The sequence below is a fragment of the Polistes dominula genome, unplaced genomic scaffold (genome assembly GCF_049000335.1).
Source record: "Polistes dominula isolate Pdom_NZ unplaced genomic scaffold, Pdom_raw_medaka contig_73, whole genome shotgun sequence".
In the NCBI taxonomy this organism is placed as follows: domain Eukaryota; kingdom Metazoa; phylum Arthropoda; class Insecta; order Hymenoptera; family Vespidae; genus Polistes; species Polistes dominula.
In genome coordinates this window covers 5,038,521-5,057,751 of record NW_028300951.1, presented here as the reverse complement: position 1 = coordinate 5,057,751, position 19,231 = coordinate 5,038,521, and the positions used below count along the sequence as shown (strand labels likewise).

Below are 19,231 nucleotides of genomic sequence, written 5' to 3'. Positions count from 1 at the left end.
GAATAATCTATTGATATTAAATAAATAATATATACTTCGATATTGTTAATAAATGAGCAAGAAGTCAAACCAAATTCGCGAACGGATAGATTCTGGCAATTAAATGGTGGCTCGAAGCCCAGTTCTTTCATTAAAACAGCCATTTAATGAAAGAATCGTCCGAGGTTTGCAAAAAATATCCATCATCACCGTAGAGTCTTTTAATACATCCTTACCTCGAAACTATAATTGTTTCATATGGGGTAACTTTTTTTTCATTCGCTTGTTTAAGTCATTATTCACCAAATGACTTGTAGAGTCCTTAGCCCGTTTAGATGAATTTTTATTAAAATCTTTTGATATATTTATATATGTGTTAATCATATTTTTTAGATCAGGATTTCCAGCTTCTAATATACTAATCTCCCGTTTCTCCCCCCCCCATACTTTCTGCGTTCTCATCTATGCGTGTGCCCAGGTGTTACACGTATGGGTGAGAAACAGTTAGCGTGGGTTTAGTTTTAGTTTGTTCCCCTATTGGCGGCTGTTATTGTGCTAGTGATTGCACGATGTACTTTACACCTGTGTATGCGTATTAGGTAGTGTGTATTGTACATCGTTTCGCGATATTTGTTATTCATTTAATACATCATTAAATACTTAAAGCATTACTTCTACATATCTATCTTCATTCTTATATTTATATTAAATATTTCTAATTTTTTTTATAATCGTTTGCATAGTAGAGTTACTGCATTTATTTGTGGAAACTTTGATATACTTGTATATTACTAGTATGCATATAAATATACTAGTGTATACTTGTATTTTTGCTTTAGTTATTTATGCAATAATCATTAGCCTTGGCAGTCGATTACAGCAAAACGTACGTATACCCATTAGCATATAAGTTTAGAAAACGTGGTTGAACTAGGGTGTCGGAGGTGCCCCGGGGCATGCTCTCTAGTTTAGGCTTTTGCACCCTGGTGGTATGTGTGAGCACCGTGGAGTGAGTGGATGGGTATGTATGGTTTTTCTTAAAATGGGTAAAAATATGGATAATAGGCAGGCAGGTAGCATACTTCTCTGAATGAATGTGAAAACTTTAATTTTAAGTAGGTAGGATCCAGGAAAGGCATTAGACTTCTTGCTTCCACTCCGGAGTGGAAATTCCGCCTCCTGGTTTATACAGAATTGTTACAAAATTTGATCATCTCATTCTATTATGCTTGATTTTTTAATTTATTTTGTGACTATTCTGTGATCTTTATGTATCATGTATTATGATTCAAAGGTATTTGCAACCATTTGGAAGATTTATTTCTACTTCGATTTTATCTCGAACGAGTTAGAGTCGAATCAAATTCGCAAATTCTTTGATGCATTTGATACTTAGTTGTATGTATTTCAGGATTAGCACTTCGCACTATCGCGATTTCTTCTTACAGTTAAAAATATTTGATATAGTTAAATATAACAAATTAAAAAAATGAAGGTATTGCAAGAAAATGCATTACATTTATTGCACTATTTATTTCAATTTGATTTTATTATTCGACGTTAAAAGTGCGAAGTGTTTTTAGGTCATCGAGGGAAATTATTATCTGCTTGGACATTCGAATAAATATTCTCGTGTATGGTCAATAAACTCAAAGTTCATTGATGATCCACGAGAAATGTAAATTAGCAAAATACGAGTTTATTTGCAAAATTAGTATGAGAGATCTTATCTTGCTCGCGCATAGAAAATGTCCAAATGCAGTTTTCAAGGAATGAAGAAAGAAGAGGCTAAAAGCTGAAGAGGCCCCCACTTAATTGTGGCTGAAGAGGGCAACTACAGGCTACTGAATTATTTTCAAATGTTCTACATCATGTTCGAACCTTTCGAGAATAGTTCTTTAGTCATATTTTATATTTTATTTTATTATTTCTTTGCTCGTCATTAATTTGTAGTTGTAATTGGAGATGATGGACCATTCCATCTCCTTGGGACACCAATTTCGTGTCTATATCGTCAAAGAGATGCATAAGTGTTTAGTTAATTAGAGTCATCAACATTAAAAATTTCCTCACTATTAAATTTTGAAGCTTAATTAACGTTCAGTAAATATTAAAGTAATTTTTCTTCTCTTATTTCGTCTTTAAGATTTTTTTTATGTAATCGTATTTTATATTAAATTTGTAATTTTTTATTTGTATATAATGCAGTTTAAAAGTACTTTATTATAATTAATAAATTATTTTTCTTTTTTCTGTAATTTATTATGTTCCCCCTCTTTTTTTTATTTATATTTTTTGTAAATGTAAAATCACGCGCTTAAATTTAATTTCATTGCAACGGTAAATAGATATTTAATAAAAATAAATAGAAAATTTAATTAAAAAGTGCATCTGCGAATTGGACGATTCATATGTCAGGCTATTGTATCTCACTTAATTCTATAATTAAAATAGTTTTCTTTTTGTTACAGGTAATCATCGTTGGATTTAACAACAAACCTTTGAGATCTTTTTTTATTTGAGTTCCTGAAATTGTTTCATTTTTGAATATATGTATAAATGCATTTCTGAAGGCACACATATAAACCCTAAATATGAAATATACATATATATTTAAAAGTCCATATTTAATATAACATTGAATATTTGCTCAGGTTTACAAAAGATTTTAAATATATTTGTTAATTAAATGTTTCATTTATTAGCACATCTGTTTCATATTTAAGACTTTAATGGATCTGCTAATTTTTTTTTATTTTTACAATATTTTTGACAAGTATCTCAAGAGGGTGTGATTTTATTTTGCTTGTTTCTATAATACGAGAAAAAAATGTAGGATATTCGAAAAATCATCGATACAAAACTTGATGAGAAAAGAGGTGAGTGAAAAAATTACGCAAAAGACGATTGAAAAATTTCAGCTAAATCGAAAGGGGTCAGGGTCAAAAGTGTTTAATTTGACGTAGAATGCCCCATATATATATATATATATATATATATATATATATATATATATATATATTTGATAGAGAGTGTATTAAATTAAGTTTTCTCAAAAACTAGAGTATTCGTATAAATAATCGAAGACATTTAATAGAAAACGCATTTTGTTCTTTTTGATTTATAAATATTTGTTACTTTTGATTTATAAATATTTGTTATTAGTTTATAATTTAATAAGCAATTCGATAGAATTTATCTCCCTGCCTCCAAAAGAAAAATCACATTAAGTAGGAGAAGTTTCGAAATACATGAAATCCTGTAATTGATAAATAATAATTAATTATATATATATATTATTATATATATATATATTAATTATATATATATATTTATATATATTTATTTATATATATATATATAATTAATATACTAATAAAAAGTGTGAATTATTCTAGCTTTCTAGTACTATTTTTTTCTAATATTATTTATACCTAAAGTTATTTTAAACACCATTATGCCGGTCTAATGATAACTTTAAACAATTTATAAGAAAAGAAAAAAGGTAGAAAAAGCGATTTAATAAAAACGTTTAAAAAAATTTCGCGCAATTTAAATTTAACGTCAGATGGTACTAGTTTTTAACTTTCTATCAGATTCTCTGATTATCTTGTCGGTAATGTAGGTTGCGACATGTAATAAATGATTAAAAAAGAAAGCAGAAAATTCAGAATTTAAATAAAATAATACTTTTATTCCTAAAAATGATATATGTTAATTGTATTTATAGAATGAATAAGAAATGTTTTATTTCTCTATTTTATCATAAAATTGATAGCACAATCAAACATATATATAAGACTAATCGTATTGTCAGGTTATGTTCACTTTCACGTGTTATAGATCAATTTGTGACCTTGTGATTAACGTTACGTACAATTCCATATTTATGATTGGTTTCTATTAGTCATTTTGATTTAAGAAACGTTTGTTTTTTAATTAAAAAATTTGTAGAGAAAATATCTATTATATATTTTTCATAACTTTCAAATAGTGAAAAATAACGTGAAATTATGGAAACATTTCTTACTGCTTCGAAATCAGCTCTAGTAAGTAAAATACTATTTTTTTTTACAAGTATCTCATATATTCAACGTTTTGGTTTACTTTTATTTAATGTAAATATCTCGGTTCGTATTTAATTATAATTCTTGCAATACGTATGTTACTTCAATTTTTTGCCAAGTCGGGGCTGACCTCTGGTGGTATAATAGGAAATAACTTTCGATTATCGATTCTATTATATTCGAGATTAAATTTCAAATAATTTAAAGAGGAACATAAATTATTACCAAATGTAATAAGAAATAATTATTTCAATGTATTATTATATATGTATATATAATACTTTAATGATTATTAAAGTATACATAAATTATTATTTAATATCGATAATATAATCTCTTTTAGACAAAATTATCTGAATATTCTACGATTCGTATCGTTCTTGGAAATCAATCTTGCGATTTGGATTCGGCAGTTTGTGCTTTAGCACAAGGATTCTGCGAATATTTAAATGGAAAAGAAAAAAATAAAGAAAATGTTGCAGTAATACCGATATTAAACGTTACCAAGAAAGAGTTTCGAATTAAGACCGAAGTTATTTATTATTTCCGCCAACATGGAATTTCATACGAACTTCTAACGTTTAGGTATGTAAAAGACTTAGCGTACATTTGTTCTCAATTGTCAGAAACTTTATTTTATTTTTTAATCTATATCTAAAAGCTAAGACAAATACTTGTCTCCTGTAAATACAATTCTTTTTTAAATATTATACATATATAAAACTAAGAGATTTAAATTTGAAAGTTCATGAATAGAGAAAGAAATATGCTCACTATCATTTTAATCCATTAAAGAAATTTATACATATATCCTAATAGTTACAACAACCATTAATTCGCACGTCGTCTTTTTGATGAGTGGACAATTACTTTCGCAAATATAGATACATTTTACTTTGTTGAAAGTGGACCTACAGTATCATAACAATAAAGGATCCGAATTAACATGAAATGAGAAATAAATGAGATGCCAACAAAACCCGACAAACTCGATCTTACAAATATCTATCACCTTGCATTTGATAAAAGATATTTTAATCGTCAGTTGTTTTCATCTTGCAGATCAGTAGTTTCAAATTTATATATGAATACGAACCCATCACCAAATTAAGTTTAACATAATAAGAGAAAGAAATTGTTTCTAAATAAAATTAAAAAAACATTTTAATAAGCCAAAAGAAAAAGAAAAAAAAACAAGATCTTTTATTTAACATCTCGACATGTCGAAGTGGGGAGCGGAAATCGCGTGCTACGACATCACTGTTAGATAGATGTTAGAAAATTGATCTGTTAAATAATATCTGATCAGTTCTATTTATGTTTTTATATATAGAGATGAAATAGATTTGAACATTTTAAAAGAAAATGACAAAAAAATAGAAGTCGTACTCGTGGATCATCATGTCCTGGGGAACGAAGACATGACGTTGGTCAACTCGGTCGTTGAGATTATCGATCACCATCCTCAGGACGCATCTTGGCCCTGGCACGGGAAAACGATTCACTTAGACCTGGTCGGCAGCTGCGCCGCTCTAGTCGCGCACAACCTTCTCATCAAACATCCCGAAGCCGTCGACGCGTGGCTGGCAAACTTCTTACGAGGCAAGTTTTTCCTCCTTCCATCGTATACCTTCAGAAGCCTAGCCTCCCTTTACCTTCCTTACATTTCTCCTCTTCCTTCTCCACCTCCTCCTCCTCCTTCTCCACCTCCTCCTCCTCCTCCTCCTCCTCCTCCTCCTCCTCCTCCTATACTTCCTCTACTCGTCCATTTTCCTTGAAAATCGACAATCCTGAGGGACTCGAAAGTCTTCCGGGTGGATCGAACGAAAAATTATTGATGCTTCTATCGAACGTTCTTTCTTCTTCTTCTTCTTCTTCTTCTTGCCTTCTTCCATTTTTCTTTTTGTTTTCATCCTTCTTTTTATTCTTTACTTATTTTTTGTTTCTTTTTTCTTTTTTCTTTTTTTTTACTTCTATTTATTTGACCACTCATTTATTGTGCAGAATACAAAATAGTCAAAGTAAGTATGTATGGATATTTCGTTCAATAGAAATATTCAAATTATTTGTCAATATTATAAAACAAATAGAACACACAACAAATATTTATAATAGGGTGGTAGAATTGCGTCAGCGTTAACATGTAATACAGAATCCTATAATGATATTTTGTTTCAAATATTTATAATTTCTAGATTTATTGGTTTAATATTAACTGCTTTAAGAGAATTCTTATGTTATTTCATTATAAATATTGATTTCTTTATTCATAATTACCAAGTCCCCAATTAAATTGTATCCATTTTCTTTTTATATTTTTATTTCTTTGTTTATCTTTTTTGTTAAACGTTGAATTATATCATTCTATGAAAGGGAAAGAACGTTGAACAAGTGGACGCGAACTGGAAAGGAATACAGAATTTCACAAGTTACATATTTTATAAAGCCATTAGGGAGAACCTACCTGCTTTCTCTCGTTTTCCCGCTAATGCCGAAGGATTAAACATGCGGACTTGCCTCGTTCAAGTACAACGAACGCCACTCTGAAATACTACTACTAATACTAATACTAATACTACTATTATATACTACTACAATAGTGAAGTAGTAACGCCTTGTTAGAAAATCAGTATAAAGATAACAAAGAATTCGGATATCCTTTTCCAATTATTCTTAAGGATAGAATATTACAATAAGATCTAACGATGATAGACGATTAATTATAATATAATATGAATTATATATCAAAAACTTCAAGATCATTTCTACGTTTCGATTAGGTCCCATATTATTGGATACTTGCAAGTTCTTGAAAGAAGCAAACCGAACTACACCACTTGATCGCGAAATTATGGAAACTCTCGAAAGAATCTCGTCCCTTGGTCCTGATAGAGATCAAATCTATCAGGGACTACTAATGGCAAAAACAGACATCAGTGAATTAACACCCGAGGATCTCGTACTCCGAGATTTAAAGTTCGAAAGTAACGTACCGTTTATTGGTTTCCCGATATTAGTCAAGGTAAGTGTCAAATGAGGGATAAAAAAGTACAAAAAATTAATTTTGTATATATTTTATATTTATAAAAAAAAAGAAAAAATTAAATTAAGAACCACAAGGATAACAATAGCCAAATTTCGGGGGTAGAATGTTATTGACAAATAGGTAGAGTTGATACCTACCCACCCCCTCCTTCCTCTAAGTTTGAACTTAAAATTACTTTGGAAGAAATAAGCAAAATATTTGAGTAGGATCGAAACACTCGTCGTCTTTAAAGCCCCATCCTTATTCAAGATAGGAAAGTTTGATTTACATCGTTTAGTTAGAAAGTTTGGAATGGGGTTCGTTAAGATCGGCACTCGCGGAACAAGCCCGATGCGTAATCCATCGAGAGAGGGTGCGAGAGCAAAATCGATGTCACCCCTCTTATTTTCGAACGAACGAACGAAACTCTCTTGCCCGTTGAATGCCAATGGGGATGAACGAATTCCAGATTTTCCACGCTTATATACGAAATACTTTGCCTATTACCAGGATTTCCTCACTTTGGAGGGTGCACTACGAGCTGTCGAGAAGTTCTTGGAAAGTAGAAAGTGTATGCTCGCTATCCTTATGGGACTCGTCTTGAAAAACGACCACGTGACCAGGGACATCGCGGTCTTTTCGTTATTGACCAATGGTCTGGAAAATAAAGTAAGTAGTATCGTTTCTCTCTTTTCGTACCTTCGTCCTTTCCCGTCCCAATTTTTTTTCTCTCTATCTCTCTCTACCTTTATCTTTTTTTTCTTCTTCTTCTTCTTTCTCGACGTGCTCCGTCGAACTTCGTTTTCCATTTCCATCCATTTCCTTTTGATTTTTCGCATCGGTCTAATCCAATCTACTCTCTCTCTCTCTCTCTCTCTCTCTCTCTCTCTCTCTCTCTCTACGTATTGTCTTCAAACGGCCAACAAAACCCGTTATTACTTCCTTCTTTTTTTTTTGGATTTATCGATGCTCGAATATCAGTTATCCGAGAATACGAAAGATTTCGATGTAAATACTTTTTTCACTTTTATCCGAATATTCGGATTTAGATTTTTCAAAGCTAAACTTTTGAGAGAGAAAATCATGGATTCAAGTATCGAATATTTCAAGGAATTAGATTACGATGCTAATGTTTACAAATAAAAAATAGCATTCTCTCAGAAATATATTCTTCACATTATTGCATTATCTTCTTCTTCTTTACCGTATGTTTTACTTTTCTTTTCTTTCTTTCTTTCTTTCTTTCTTTCTTTCTTTCTTTCTTTCTTTCTTTCTTGCTTCATTTATTTATTTATCTACTTATATTTTTTTTACACACAAAATCACTATCTTTCTAAAAGACAATTTTTCTCTTTTTATTATCACTCAGATAATCAAGGCGTTGCTCGAATCATCTCAACCGCCGTTAGAATTAACATTGGAAAAACGGATCGAAGAAGAAAAGTATAATGTGTTTTATTATAAACAAGGAAACATTCGCGCATCACGTAAACAAATATTACCGATAGTAAGAGAAACATTATCAAAGAAATGGGATTATTAATGGAAGGAAATGTATTATATATATATAATATGTATACATATGATTAAAATAGGTAAAATATCTCAACTTGGATATTTATCACGCATTCATCTGTAATTGTAGCCGTCATACCACGCACAGAGAAAAAAAGAAGTGACTAATTACTGGCGTAAAAGGGTCCACCTGCGTTTCACCCTTCGCGTCCCTTTCTATTTCTCTTTCCCCCTCGCTTTTTCCCCTCTTTCCGCTTTTTCACCTTTGTTTCTTGCTCTTCCTCTCCCTATTTTCCCTCTTTCCCTCTCATTCTCTTCCTCTCTCTCTCTCTCTCACTCCAGGTTCAATCGATCGTCCTGACATAAACGTCCATTATTTGATCGGTGGTTTTAACCGAGCGGCGAACGTGGAACGATAAACGTTAACCACACTGTCTACGCCATTTCCGTATTTCTTTTGATCATCTCCGTATCATAGAATTATGTCTTTATCATTCACATCGTATAACGTTTGAAATATTAATTATGATTTGTCAAAATAATAATAATCATCATCATCATCATTATAATAATAATAATAATAATAATAATAATAATAATAATAATAATAATAATAAAACAGCGAGGAAAAAAATGAAAAAGAGAAACTTTTAACTAGTGATTGCTAGAGAAACCAGTTAAAGAGAATCTCGAGCCCGTTTTTCCTTGACAATGAAAATGGCAAACGAAGAAAAAAAAGAAAGACTGTGAGAAGAGTTGAGAAAAGCCTCGAAATAACTTGACCGAGGAAATCCGCACGCGCTTCTCTCATGCAAACGACACATATACACATACACACACATAAAAACACAAACGATCCAGTCGGGATAAATAAGCGAGCGCGCACCATCAACCCTCCGAAACACCCGCAACCCCAAACCACCCCACTATCTCTTCTCTTCCTTTGGCTCTTATCCCCACCTTACGGCATCTTCTTCCAAGTTGCTTCTCCGACTACATCCGGAAACTCTGACAGGTGTCTACTTTCGAAACGATTCTTGCACGACCGGTTAACTTTCTACCTAGACCACCCTATCCTCGAAACCCTCCGCAACCTCTTCGCCCTCCCTCTCTCAGTTCAGGATAAAATTCATTTTGCAAAGACGCTTACGCCATTTTGCCACTCCCAGACAGACTCCTCTCGTCTGTCCTGGAGTACCAAACAGGAGATAGAAGCTAAGAGAGATGGGGAAGTGAGCGAGTAAAGCGAGCGAATGCGTCGGACGAGTTTTCAAGAGAACTTCGTGTATACTTTCTTACGTGGTAAAACTTTTCTAAGATACTTCAACTTTCTAAGATATTAGAAACGATTTCAAATTTACTTTTCATTTAATTTATATTTTTTACTTCCTTTCTCTCTCTCTCTCTTCTTCTCTATATTTCTTGATTTCTTTAAAACCCCTATATCGTATAAAAAAATAATAATAAATATCTCGAAAAAGAAACATTGAAGTTAGGAAAGAAGAAAGAAAGGTCCCGGGAAAGGATTAAAAACAATTTTCTGAACTTGGCGATCATCGGGAGATTCATTGGGAAAAAAAGGGTTAAGAAGATTAAGTTGAAAAAAAAAGGAATACGATCTCGAATGTAAGCAAGGTATAAGAGAAATGATTGGCCGCGTCAAGGCATCCACGGCCTCGGCCGCGGCCTCGGCTTCGGCTTCGTTGAGGTGGAGAACGAGGAAGAAGCAGCGTTGTACTTGCTTGGCTAACGGGTGAGAAGAGGGGTGCAGTAGGATTTTGCGCAGTGAGTTACCCCGGCCACGATCGGACCTCTCTTATCCCGTTCTCTCCTATCCTTCCCTACCCCCTCACCGCCACTGCCGCCGTGAGCCACCAACGAACTCAGGTGGGGGATGATATTGCCGCGGATGCTGGCTCCACGTCGTAGACGAACGAATCTCGCGTCAGTGCGGATCCGAAGCGGACACTCGGGGATCGTTCTATATTATTATTATTATTATTATTATTATTATAATATTTCTCTATTATTACTTAACGCCGAGTTATAAACGGGTTTAACATTAACACTTTTTAGTTTGTTTTTTGTTTAGATTCTCTTTTTTTTTTGCCTTTTTTGTTATTTAAAGTGAAATTTTAATCAACGTATATAAAGTGAGGAAGGAACTAGAAGAAATTGAAATAAGAAGAAAAAGAAGAAAATATTATTTTTGTGATAAAAAAAAATATCATCATCATCATCATCATCGAGGAAATAAAGAATAGTTCGAGAGTTTTCAACTCTCAAGCTGAGTTATCAGGTCGATGCCTCGTATCTCGTGCTTGGATAGCGCGGGACCTCGTCTCGTTTCGAGGACGAAGAAAATCCTGATAACAGTAATAGTATTAATAATAGTAATAGTAGTAATAATAATAATATCCTCGAACTCGTCTTATTCGAATATTGCACCATGACGAGTTCATCACTCGATGGATCCACCAACGTGCTCCACCGTGCTCGACCAATTCTTACGACCTTGTTGCTGCCCCTGGCAGCTTTGGATATCTCGTCCTTGAACGGTAAGTTTTTACTTTAAAGTCTTATTCAACAGTAAAGGAAGTTTGTCTTGTCACAAGAACAGTGCGTGGCGCTTTAAGCTCTGCGGCCAGAACAGTAGAGACCCAAGGCTCGTGGGTGTGGATCCATGTCCCTTTTCATATTTATTTATTAATAAATCGAAGATCAATAATTTTATATATATATGTATATATAATTCTTTTTCTTTATTTTATTCTAATTAGAGATTCTATCTCTGACAGGGTTAATAAAGGAGATACTTTTTATTCATTTGATTTCTCAACGATATTTATATATTATCAATCGATTAGAATATCGATAAAGTTATTAGAAATGTTAATTTGTAAGTATGATCGTGTAAAAAAAAGAAAAAAAAATAACAACAAATTAAAAAACGAATGTCTCGTTTATGATAGAACAAAATGTTTAGGTATTAATTTTCGAGAAACATAACTGTGATGATTTTTTCAAACTTGATCCTTCGTACAAAGAGAATACAAAGCAATTAGCGAGACCTCTATATAAAGCGTAGCAACATTCGATGCTCATTGAAATGACCGATCGATATTCAACGGATATTTAGCGGATATGAATGCTTTAGTTAGATACTCATCGGATATTATAGACGTATCGCCAGCAGCCGTTCACTCGCGGTGTATTCTCTAGACAGGTCGGACTATTGAAACTCTCCTTTGTATATTCTTCTTCATCCCTTTTCCTCAGGTTCCTTTTCCTTCCTTCCTTCCTTCCTTTTACTCGTAATTCGATCGACTCGAGATGAAAGATACTCGACTCCCTTGTTAAGAGGACACCGGATATCTCCGCACGCGCTTTCCGCTGTTGTTGGCGGTCGTCGATTCTGCCTAAAGGAATGTTTCCTCTTTCTCGAAAAGCAGGTCGCATTACACAAAAGCTTTGGAATTTGATGTACCTATAACGATGATCTTAAAATGTCTATTCATGGTCAGTTAGTTCCTTACTTACTTACTTGCTTGCTTATTTATTTTATATTAGAAAAATGTTTTCTTTTGGTACCAATCCCCAGAGAGGGAAAGAGGAAGAAAGGGAGAATAAATTTCTTATAAAGGGAAAATTTATCGTCACGAGCTGAAACATCGAGGAAAAAGACAAGAAACGTGGCGGCGATTCTAGGTTTGCTAGTGGGGGGAAAAAGAGGGGGAAAGTAAAAGGGTGGTAGGTAGGTAGGTAGACCGAGAAGAACCTCGTGGAATATCAATTCGTTGTGGTATCGTTTTCGTGCGACCACAGAATGGCTAGCCAGTCCGTTCCTTGCGGGTAAGAGACCTCGAGAAGAAAAATAGTGTCTAAGGTAGAACACGCACGAATAGTCGATCCAACACGAACGGGTGGTAAGACTACTACTATCCTCCCCTAGTGGGGACACATATGTCGCAGGCTACTCGAATACGTGTTGTACGAACATCCATCGCGGAATTCCAACCAACAGCTATCGAGTTTTCCTTCCGTCCCTTTTGGCATCCATCTCTTTTCTCCTCCTCCTCCTTTTTCTTTTTCTTCCCTCGTGTATCCTTATTTCCTTCGACCCCTTCTAACGACTCGAACGTTTTTCTTCTTTCTCCTCCCTCTCCTCCTCCCCGTTATATTCTCTTTTCACTTTCGCCTCCGGCCTGAAAAAGCAAGAGGAACGGTTGGAAGGAAAAGAATTAGAGAGAGAGAGAAAAAAAAAAAGATTCATTTATTAAATCCGTGGGGTCGAGGCTTTGTCGGAGCAATCGAGCCAATTAAACGCGAGCGATCGACCGGAATCGTCTAACGGATAGAAAATCCTGCTACTACGTGAAGGGTTTGTTAAGTTATCCCTGATACTGTTTTCCGATCATTGCACTTTGACCGTAGCATCACGCAACTTTGATGTTATTAGATTCGATAGAAAATTAATAAATAAAGATGGATAGACAGAAGAGAGAGTTAGAGTTAGAGAGAGAAAGAGAGTAAATTAAACTTTGACACAATGCAGATCGAGCGTATATAACTGGAAAATAAGTGACACTATGCCGATGTTCCTTCGAGCTTAATAATGAACCCGTCTACGCGTATCACCAGATTCCAACGCTTTATAGACTTTATAGACTTTAATGGAAGCTTTTATGTCAGCGATCGGACGATACGTATACGTCGAGGAGCTGGCAACGGGAACAAAGTTTTAACCTGGTTTCCGCGTCTAATTCGGTCATTGATCCATGACTTTTGAGTGACAGGATATGGCGGAGCAAGCGCATAAAGAGGGAAAGGAACTTGCTAGAGAGAAAAAGAGGGGGGAAACAGAGAGAGAGAGAGAAAGAGGAAAGGGAGAAAACACAGAGAAAGAGAGAGAGAGAGAGAGATAACCGTAGAGAGTAGGCAAAAGCTCACGGGGTTTGCAAGCATCACGGAAAAGGGGAACACGAAAGCTTTCAGGGCCGTCCATTAATCGTCATTCCGCGTACATGTTGAGACGAGAGGAACAACAATAATAATAACAACAACAACAACAACATCGATGACGACGACGACGACGACGACGACGACGACGAAGAGGACGACTACGACGACGAGGACGACTACGACGTCAATAAGAAAAACAAGTAAAACTTGCGACTAAGAGAAAAGAAGGGTGTCGAGAAAAGAGCAACACAGAGAAGGGAAGAAGAAATAAAGTAAAAAAGCTTGCAACGGAGCGGACAAACAGGGTAGTAGAGAAGGGTAACCAAAGAAGATAGAAAGAGAAAGAGAGAGAGAGGGAAAGCAAGAGGAGAGAGAGTGATGGTGGTGGTAGTGGTACATAGGAGAACGTGAGCACGCCAACAACTCAAGCCGCATGGAAATTTATGCAAAAGCGTAACCGATATCGCACCGATTAATATTCATCGGGGAGGGTGAGGAGACGTCAGAATGCTCGGGCCAGCGAGAACCACAAGAAGAGCAGAGCTAGTTGCTGTTGCTTCTGCCGTTGCTGATGGTGCTGGTGCTGGGGTTGGTGATGGTGATGGTGATGGTGCCGCTGGCCGCTTCGTCGAACGCTCCGAGGATAAGCGAAACGAGAACAAAATCGTTTTTCTTTTATCTTTTTTTTTTCCTTTTACCTTATGCTCTTTTTTTCCTTTCTTTCACCTGTCTCACCACTCTTTATCTCTCCTCTCTACCTCTCTTTTTCTCTATCTCGTACACAACCAAACTCCCCGTACCATAGCAAACTCACATGGCGAACTCTTTGTTTCTCTCTCTCTATCTTTCTTTTTTTCTCTCTCCCCCAAAGAGATTGAATATTTTTCCTCCTTTGATCAAGCTTCTCCTCATCCCTCATCCCTACTCCTCTTCCTCTTCCTCTTGCAGCCACGAACGCGTCCTCATGTAAATGCGTTTACGCAAGAGAATATATATTCGCAGAGGCTTTGAGAAGGTTTCTCTCTCTCTCTCTCTCTCTCTCTCTCTCTCTCTCTCTCCTCACACACACACACACACATTCCATAGCAGATACTTTAATCGCCTTGAATTCGAACACATCTTCTCGAAAACCGTCCACCCACGTAATCGTTACATTACCATTGACGATTCTCCTACACATCGTTGAACTGGACTTCGTAACGAGACTACCGTACTACAAAGTGCGTATACCTATACGTTGGAGAGGTTCCCTATCGAATTTTCGTCCTTCGATCGGTACTTACATACTCTGCTCGTTTACTCGATGGAGATGGCCGGCCAACCATTATTGTTCTAATCGAATTTGTTACGGAAGTTAGCTCGGTGAACGCGTGCTTTGCTATACTTCCTGCAATCGAAGAAAAGTTCTTTTTAAAAGAATTTACTAAATAACATTATCTTCATTTAATTCATCATATCATTTGTTTTCTTTTCTTTCTTTCTTTCTTAACATTTTTCCATCGGATGAGTTATGCCATGGGCAATGCGTATAAAATAAATATTAATTAATTGTTATATCTAGGTATTACATATCGGTGCAGGATACATATACTGATGTTTTATTATAATCGTAACAAATCTTGTATCAATCGATTTAATACTCTGATATTGTATTCTATATATATATTAACAATCTTGTTTTTAAAATACTGTTTCAAATAAATATAGCAACATCTCTTCCTTTCAATTATATATCGACGCAGCACGTCGCTCACTTCTTCTTTTTAGTTTTTTTCTCGAAGGTGTGATGCCTTTTGAAAAAATCTTTGATTCAGTACTGAAGAGATACTAAAGTTGTTGAAAAAAAAAGAAAAAAAGTCAGAATCCAATGAGCTCGTACCATTCGCACGTAATACGATTACGGGAGTCTTTCTAGAATCGTCCCTTTAAAAATATACAAAGCAATGAATTCCATACGTTTTTTAAAAACTATTTACTACAAAATTGACGTCATATCAACGTCTCGTCGAAACGCGCGAAACTCTTAAAAGGTGGAAGAAAAAGAAGAAGAAGAACTCGTCTTATGAGTCTTTGACTCTCTGCATTTTCTCTCATATTTTCCAGACTAACGAGCGACAAATATTTCGTAAAACGAACTACTTTCGTATATCTCTTTCGTAAAGGAGTCCTCTCTTCGGCTTTTCATTAAAGTCCTTCTTCCTCTCGGCATTTATAAGAAGAGAACTCGAAGACGATAACGAAAGAAACTTTAATTTCACTTTTTTTTCTTCTTATTTCCCTTTTTTCTTTTTTTTTCCTTTTTTTCTCTTTTTATTATTTTTATTCTTTCGAGATAACTTACTAGTTAGTAGTTTTCCTTTTTATTAATGAGACCTCCTGTTCCGCCGTTGCTTTTCTTGACGAGTGGAAAGGACTTGAAAATCCTGACTTCTCTTTCAGCCACGTGTTCGAGTATCCTGTGAAAAAAAAGAAAAAAAAGAGAGAGAGAGAAAAAAGAAAGAAAAGAAGTAACAGTAGTTACTTCGAAAGTCGCTGTAAGTCACGTTGGTACTATCATTAGCGGCTTCTCTCGTGGTGTCACACTTTGTTTCGAAAAACTGGTAATGAGCGCATTTCTAGAAGCACAACCTCTACTTACTTGTTCCTTTTCCTCTCTTTCGTACTTTCCCCTTTCTCTCTTTTCTTCCCTTAGCCACAGCTAATGACAAAAAGTCGAGATTAGCGGCAATAAGCAGTGCCGGGGTTAGCTAGATTGGTAGAACAACCAGTACCACCACCACCACCACCATCACCACCTGCTTGTGCACCTTCTGTTATAAAGTGGGACCCATTTACCAGACCACAGCCGTCGCTTTTCTATAAGTAAAGCTAAACGAAGCTTTAAGTGTAGAATCGATTCTCCCTGACTTGAATCATTCAAAAAAGATACATCTCATGTAGCTTACTGAATGAACGTAGATATACCTTTTCAACGGGGGTAAATTGATTCTCGCTGCTGTGCAACGAAAGCTACGATTAGGAGTACGTAATGAGCTTGCTTTTGCGCATCGTCTGCCTTTATCTATCTATCTCTCATTTCTGTCTCTATATATCTCTCTCTCTCTTTCTCTCTCTTTCTCTTATCAAGCAAATCGATTTACGGTATCTCACTCTCTTTAATCGTCCGTTTTAATCACGACTATGCATTCACGATAGATAGAGTTCAGACAAAGGGCACGCGTTTCGAATAGTCCATTTATTAGAATGTCCCTATCATCGATAAAGTTATAAAAGCAGACTCGGTAAAGCGATGGGCGACGCATCGACATCTCGAACGTTGTCAAGGGAAAATAGCATTGAGGGTGGAGACACTAAGGGGTGCTTCCTCGTGCTTTACCGAACATTGCCAAGTACTACGAAGGTATGAGGTATGATATTCTGGATGCCAGTCTATGCACATCCACATCCTCCCCCTCTCCCCCTTACCTACCTTAGTCCTTCCTTTTACATATTCGTTCGAAACTATTTTATTCCTTTTTTTATTTTTTTATTTTGTTTTCCGCCTGTTTATCTTTCTCTCTCTCTCTCTCTCTCTCTCTCTCTCTCTCTGTTTTTTTTGTGTGTCTCTATCTCTTCTATTTTTCATTCGACTATATCCTGCACATCGGTAAAAGCTAGCCAGTCAGCCAACTCGCTCGAGCTTAAATATGTAGATTTTTCGCGAGGTGTAGGATGAAATGAATGGCTGCCAACGATGAAGCGAAACGAACAGAAAGAGAGAGAGAGAAAGATTGAGAGAGGAGAGGAGAGAAGAGGTGAAGAGAGAGGATGGGGAGGGGGATAAAGCAGAAGCGTGCAGATCAGAGAGAGGTGAAAATTAACTTGGTTACGACAGATTGCTTGTGAATAATTCCTTCAGCCATTCGGCGGCATGATAACTTTGTTGCCGTATGCTCATTGTCTACTCTCACCCTTCCCACTGTGTTCCTAGCGACCCTTGAACTCTACTATACCGAAAAGTCTCCCTCTATCGTTCTCTTCGCCATCCATCCATCCATCCATCCATCCATCCTTCTTCTTCTTCTTCTTCTTCTTCTACTACTACTACTACTACCTTCCATCCATTTTCTCTTTCTCTCTCTCTCTCTCTCTCTCTCTCTCTCTTTTCTGTCTCTTTCTTTCTAATAGAAACGCATACACCCTCACAATATCTTCGTACAGGTTATATTGTACGGCTATGCATAGGTACCGCACTAATATAACTCCGTCGTTTTCATTTAATCATGTCAACGGAGCAGAAATGCCTTCATTTAATGACCCAATAAAGGAGGAAGAAGAAGAAGAAGAGAGTTCTGTTGTGTTCTTCTGTCCTTCGAGGCAGCCCTTTTCTTCTCTCATCATCATCATCATCATCATCATCGATCTATCTCTATTCCCATTTCGTTTTTCATACGCGTATACAACTACCAAATATATCGTGTCACTTTTTTTAACGAGCAATACGATGGTAAAACGTTCAAGGCAAAATTTGTCATTAAATTGAACAATCAGGAAATAATTCGAAACCACGATAAAAATAATAGTTTTGTTTTCACTGATAAAACGAACGAACGAACGAACAAATGAACGATTCCTATCTCTGTTCGTAACGATCGTTTAACATTTCACGAAGTATCGTATAATTACACCGTCAATCAGAATCCGAAGGACGGTAATTGTTAAACTCTCCAAGTCGATCTGTCCATTACGGTTTCGTCCCCTTCCTCTCCTCCACCCGATTCCGATCTCACCCGGAACGGGTATGGAACGAGAAAATTCGATCGCTTACTATTACGATACAAACGGGACAGACGTTGATCTCACCAAAAAGAACCTTCTTCCATGATCTCTCGCAGTTATACCGAACCCATTTGGGGATTACCGAAATTTCGCGATAATTCAGGTAGCTGCAGGTAAAGCTGGCTCGGTGCCATCATGGTGCCGCCCCCTGCGCTGAATCCCTTTTGCCCAGGACCGAAAGCCAGTAAGAGAAATAGAGACAGAGTACAAAAAAAAGAAAGAAATAGAAAGATGGATAGAAAGAGAGAGAGAGAGAGAAAGAAGGAGAAAAGGAACGAGAGAGGGCACACACCGAGTGCGCGAAGGGAGTTATTTTATGAATATCCGACTCTCGGCGACGGATCCTCTCTCTACTCCCTTCACTTTCTCTGTCTCTCTCTCTCTCTCTCTCTCTCTCTTCTTTTTCTCAACCTTTTTCCAACATTCTCCAGCTTTTCCTCTTTTATCTCTCCTGACGTGCCAACCCCCTCCCCACTGCACAGCTCCTATCCCTGAGTCTCTTTCTCTCCTTTCTCGGAAATCTCAATGTATCTTCGAAAAAGCCTCCGGACGTCGAGATAGAAAGAGAGAGAGAGAGAGAGAGAAAGAAAGAAAGAATATACGAAGTTTTTCCCGTTTGCAAATCAGCAGTAGCAGCAGCAGCAGCAGCAGCAGCAGCAAAGCCACGCGCCACCACATTTCTATGGTTTTACGCGGGAAGCTCGTTATTGCGTATTCTTTTCACAGCGCGTAATATCGATCGCGACCCAGTATACCTACCACTCGTTATGGGCATTAATGCCGTTAACAGGGGGCGGCCCACCGTCGAGAAGTATGCTTGAAAAGAAAAGTCAGTACTACTACTATCACTACTATTGCCATTACT

At 36.1% G+C, this 19,231-nt stretch overlaps 2 protein-coding genes and 1 long non-coding RNA gene across 4 annotated transcripts in view; 2 read left to right on the top strand and 1 right to left on the bottom strand.

Annotated features, from left to right (window-relative positions):
• The first annotated feature begins 3,792 nt into the window (after positions 1–3,792).
• LOC107063980 (exopolyphosphatase prune) lies at positions 3,793–8,686 on the top strand. Its single transcript, XM_015316194.2, has 6 exons — positions 3,793–4,028; positions 4,390–4,631; positions 5,380–5,648; positions 6,827–7,068; positions 7,582–7,740; positions 8,441–8,686. The coding sequence occupies exons 1-6, from the start codon at positions 3,993–3,995 to the stop codon at positions 8,612–8,614; spliced, it is 1,122 nt and encodes a 373-aa protein (XP_015171680.2). The 5' UTR covers positions 3,793–3,992; the 3' UTR covers positions 8,615–8,686.
• LOC149032656 (uncharacterized) lies at positions 5,761–6,820 on the bottom strand. Its single transcript, XR_016176477.1, has 2 exons — positions 6,511–6,820; positions 5,761–6,448 (listed from the first exon to the last, which is right to left on the bottom strand). It is a non-coding gene; the product is annotated as an uncharacterized LOC149032656 (long non-coding RNA).
• Positions 8,687–10,488: 1,802 nt separating the features above from the next.
• Positions 10,489–19,231, top strand: part of LOC107063979 (discoidin domain-containing receptor 2) — a 25,396-nt gene continuing 16,653 nt past the window's right edge. For both annotated transcript variants that reach the window (XM_015316193.2, XM_089172180.1), the window contains exon 1: positions 10,489–11,144. The gene's annotated coding sequence lies outside the window, so the exon portion shown is untranslated. The remainder of the gene's footprint in view (positions 11,145–19,231) is intronic.

Coding starts and splice junctions, on each gene's coding strand:
- LOC107063980 (XM_015316194.2), top strand. CDS start 3,993: ATGGAAACATTTCTTACTGCTTCGAAATCAGCTCTA. Junction 4,632..5,379: donor TACGAACTTCTAACGTTTAG/GTATGTAAAAGA, acceptor TTTTATATATAG/AGATGAAATAGATTTGAACA. Junction 7,741..8,440: donor CCAATGGTCTGGAAAATAAA/GTAAGTAGTATC, acceptor ATTATCACTCAG/ATAATCAAGGCGTTGCTCGA.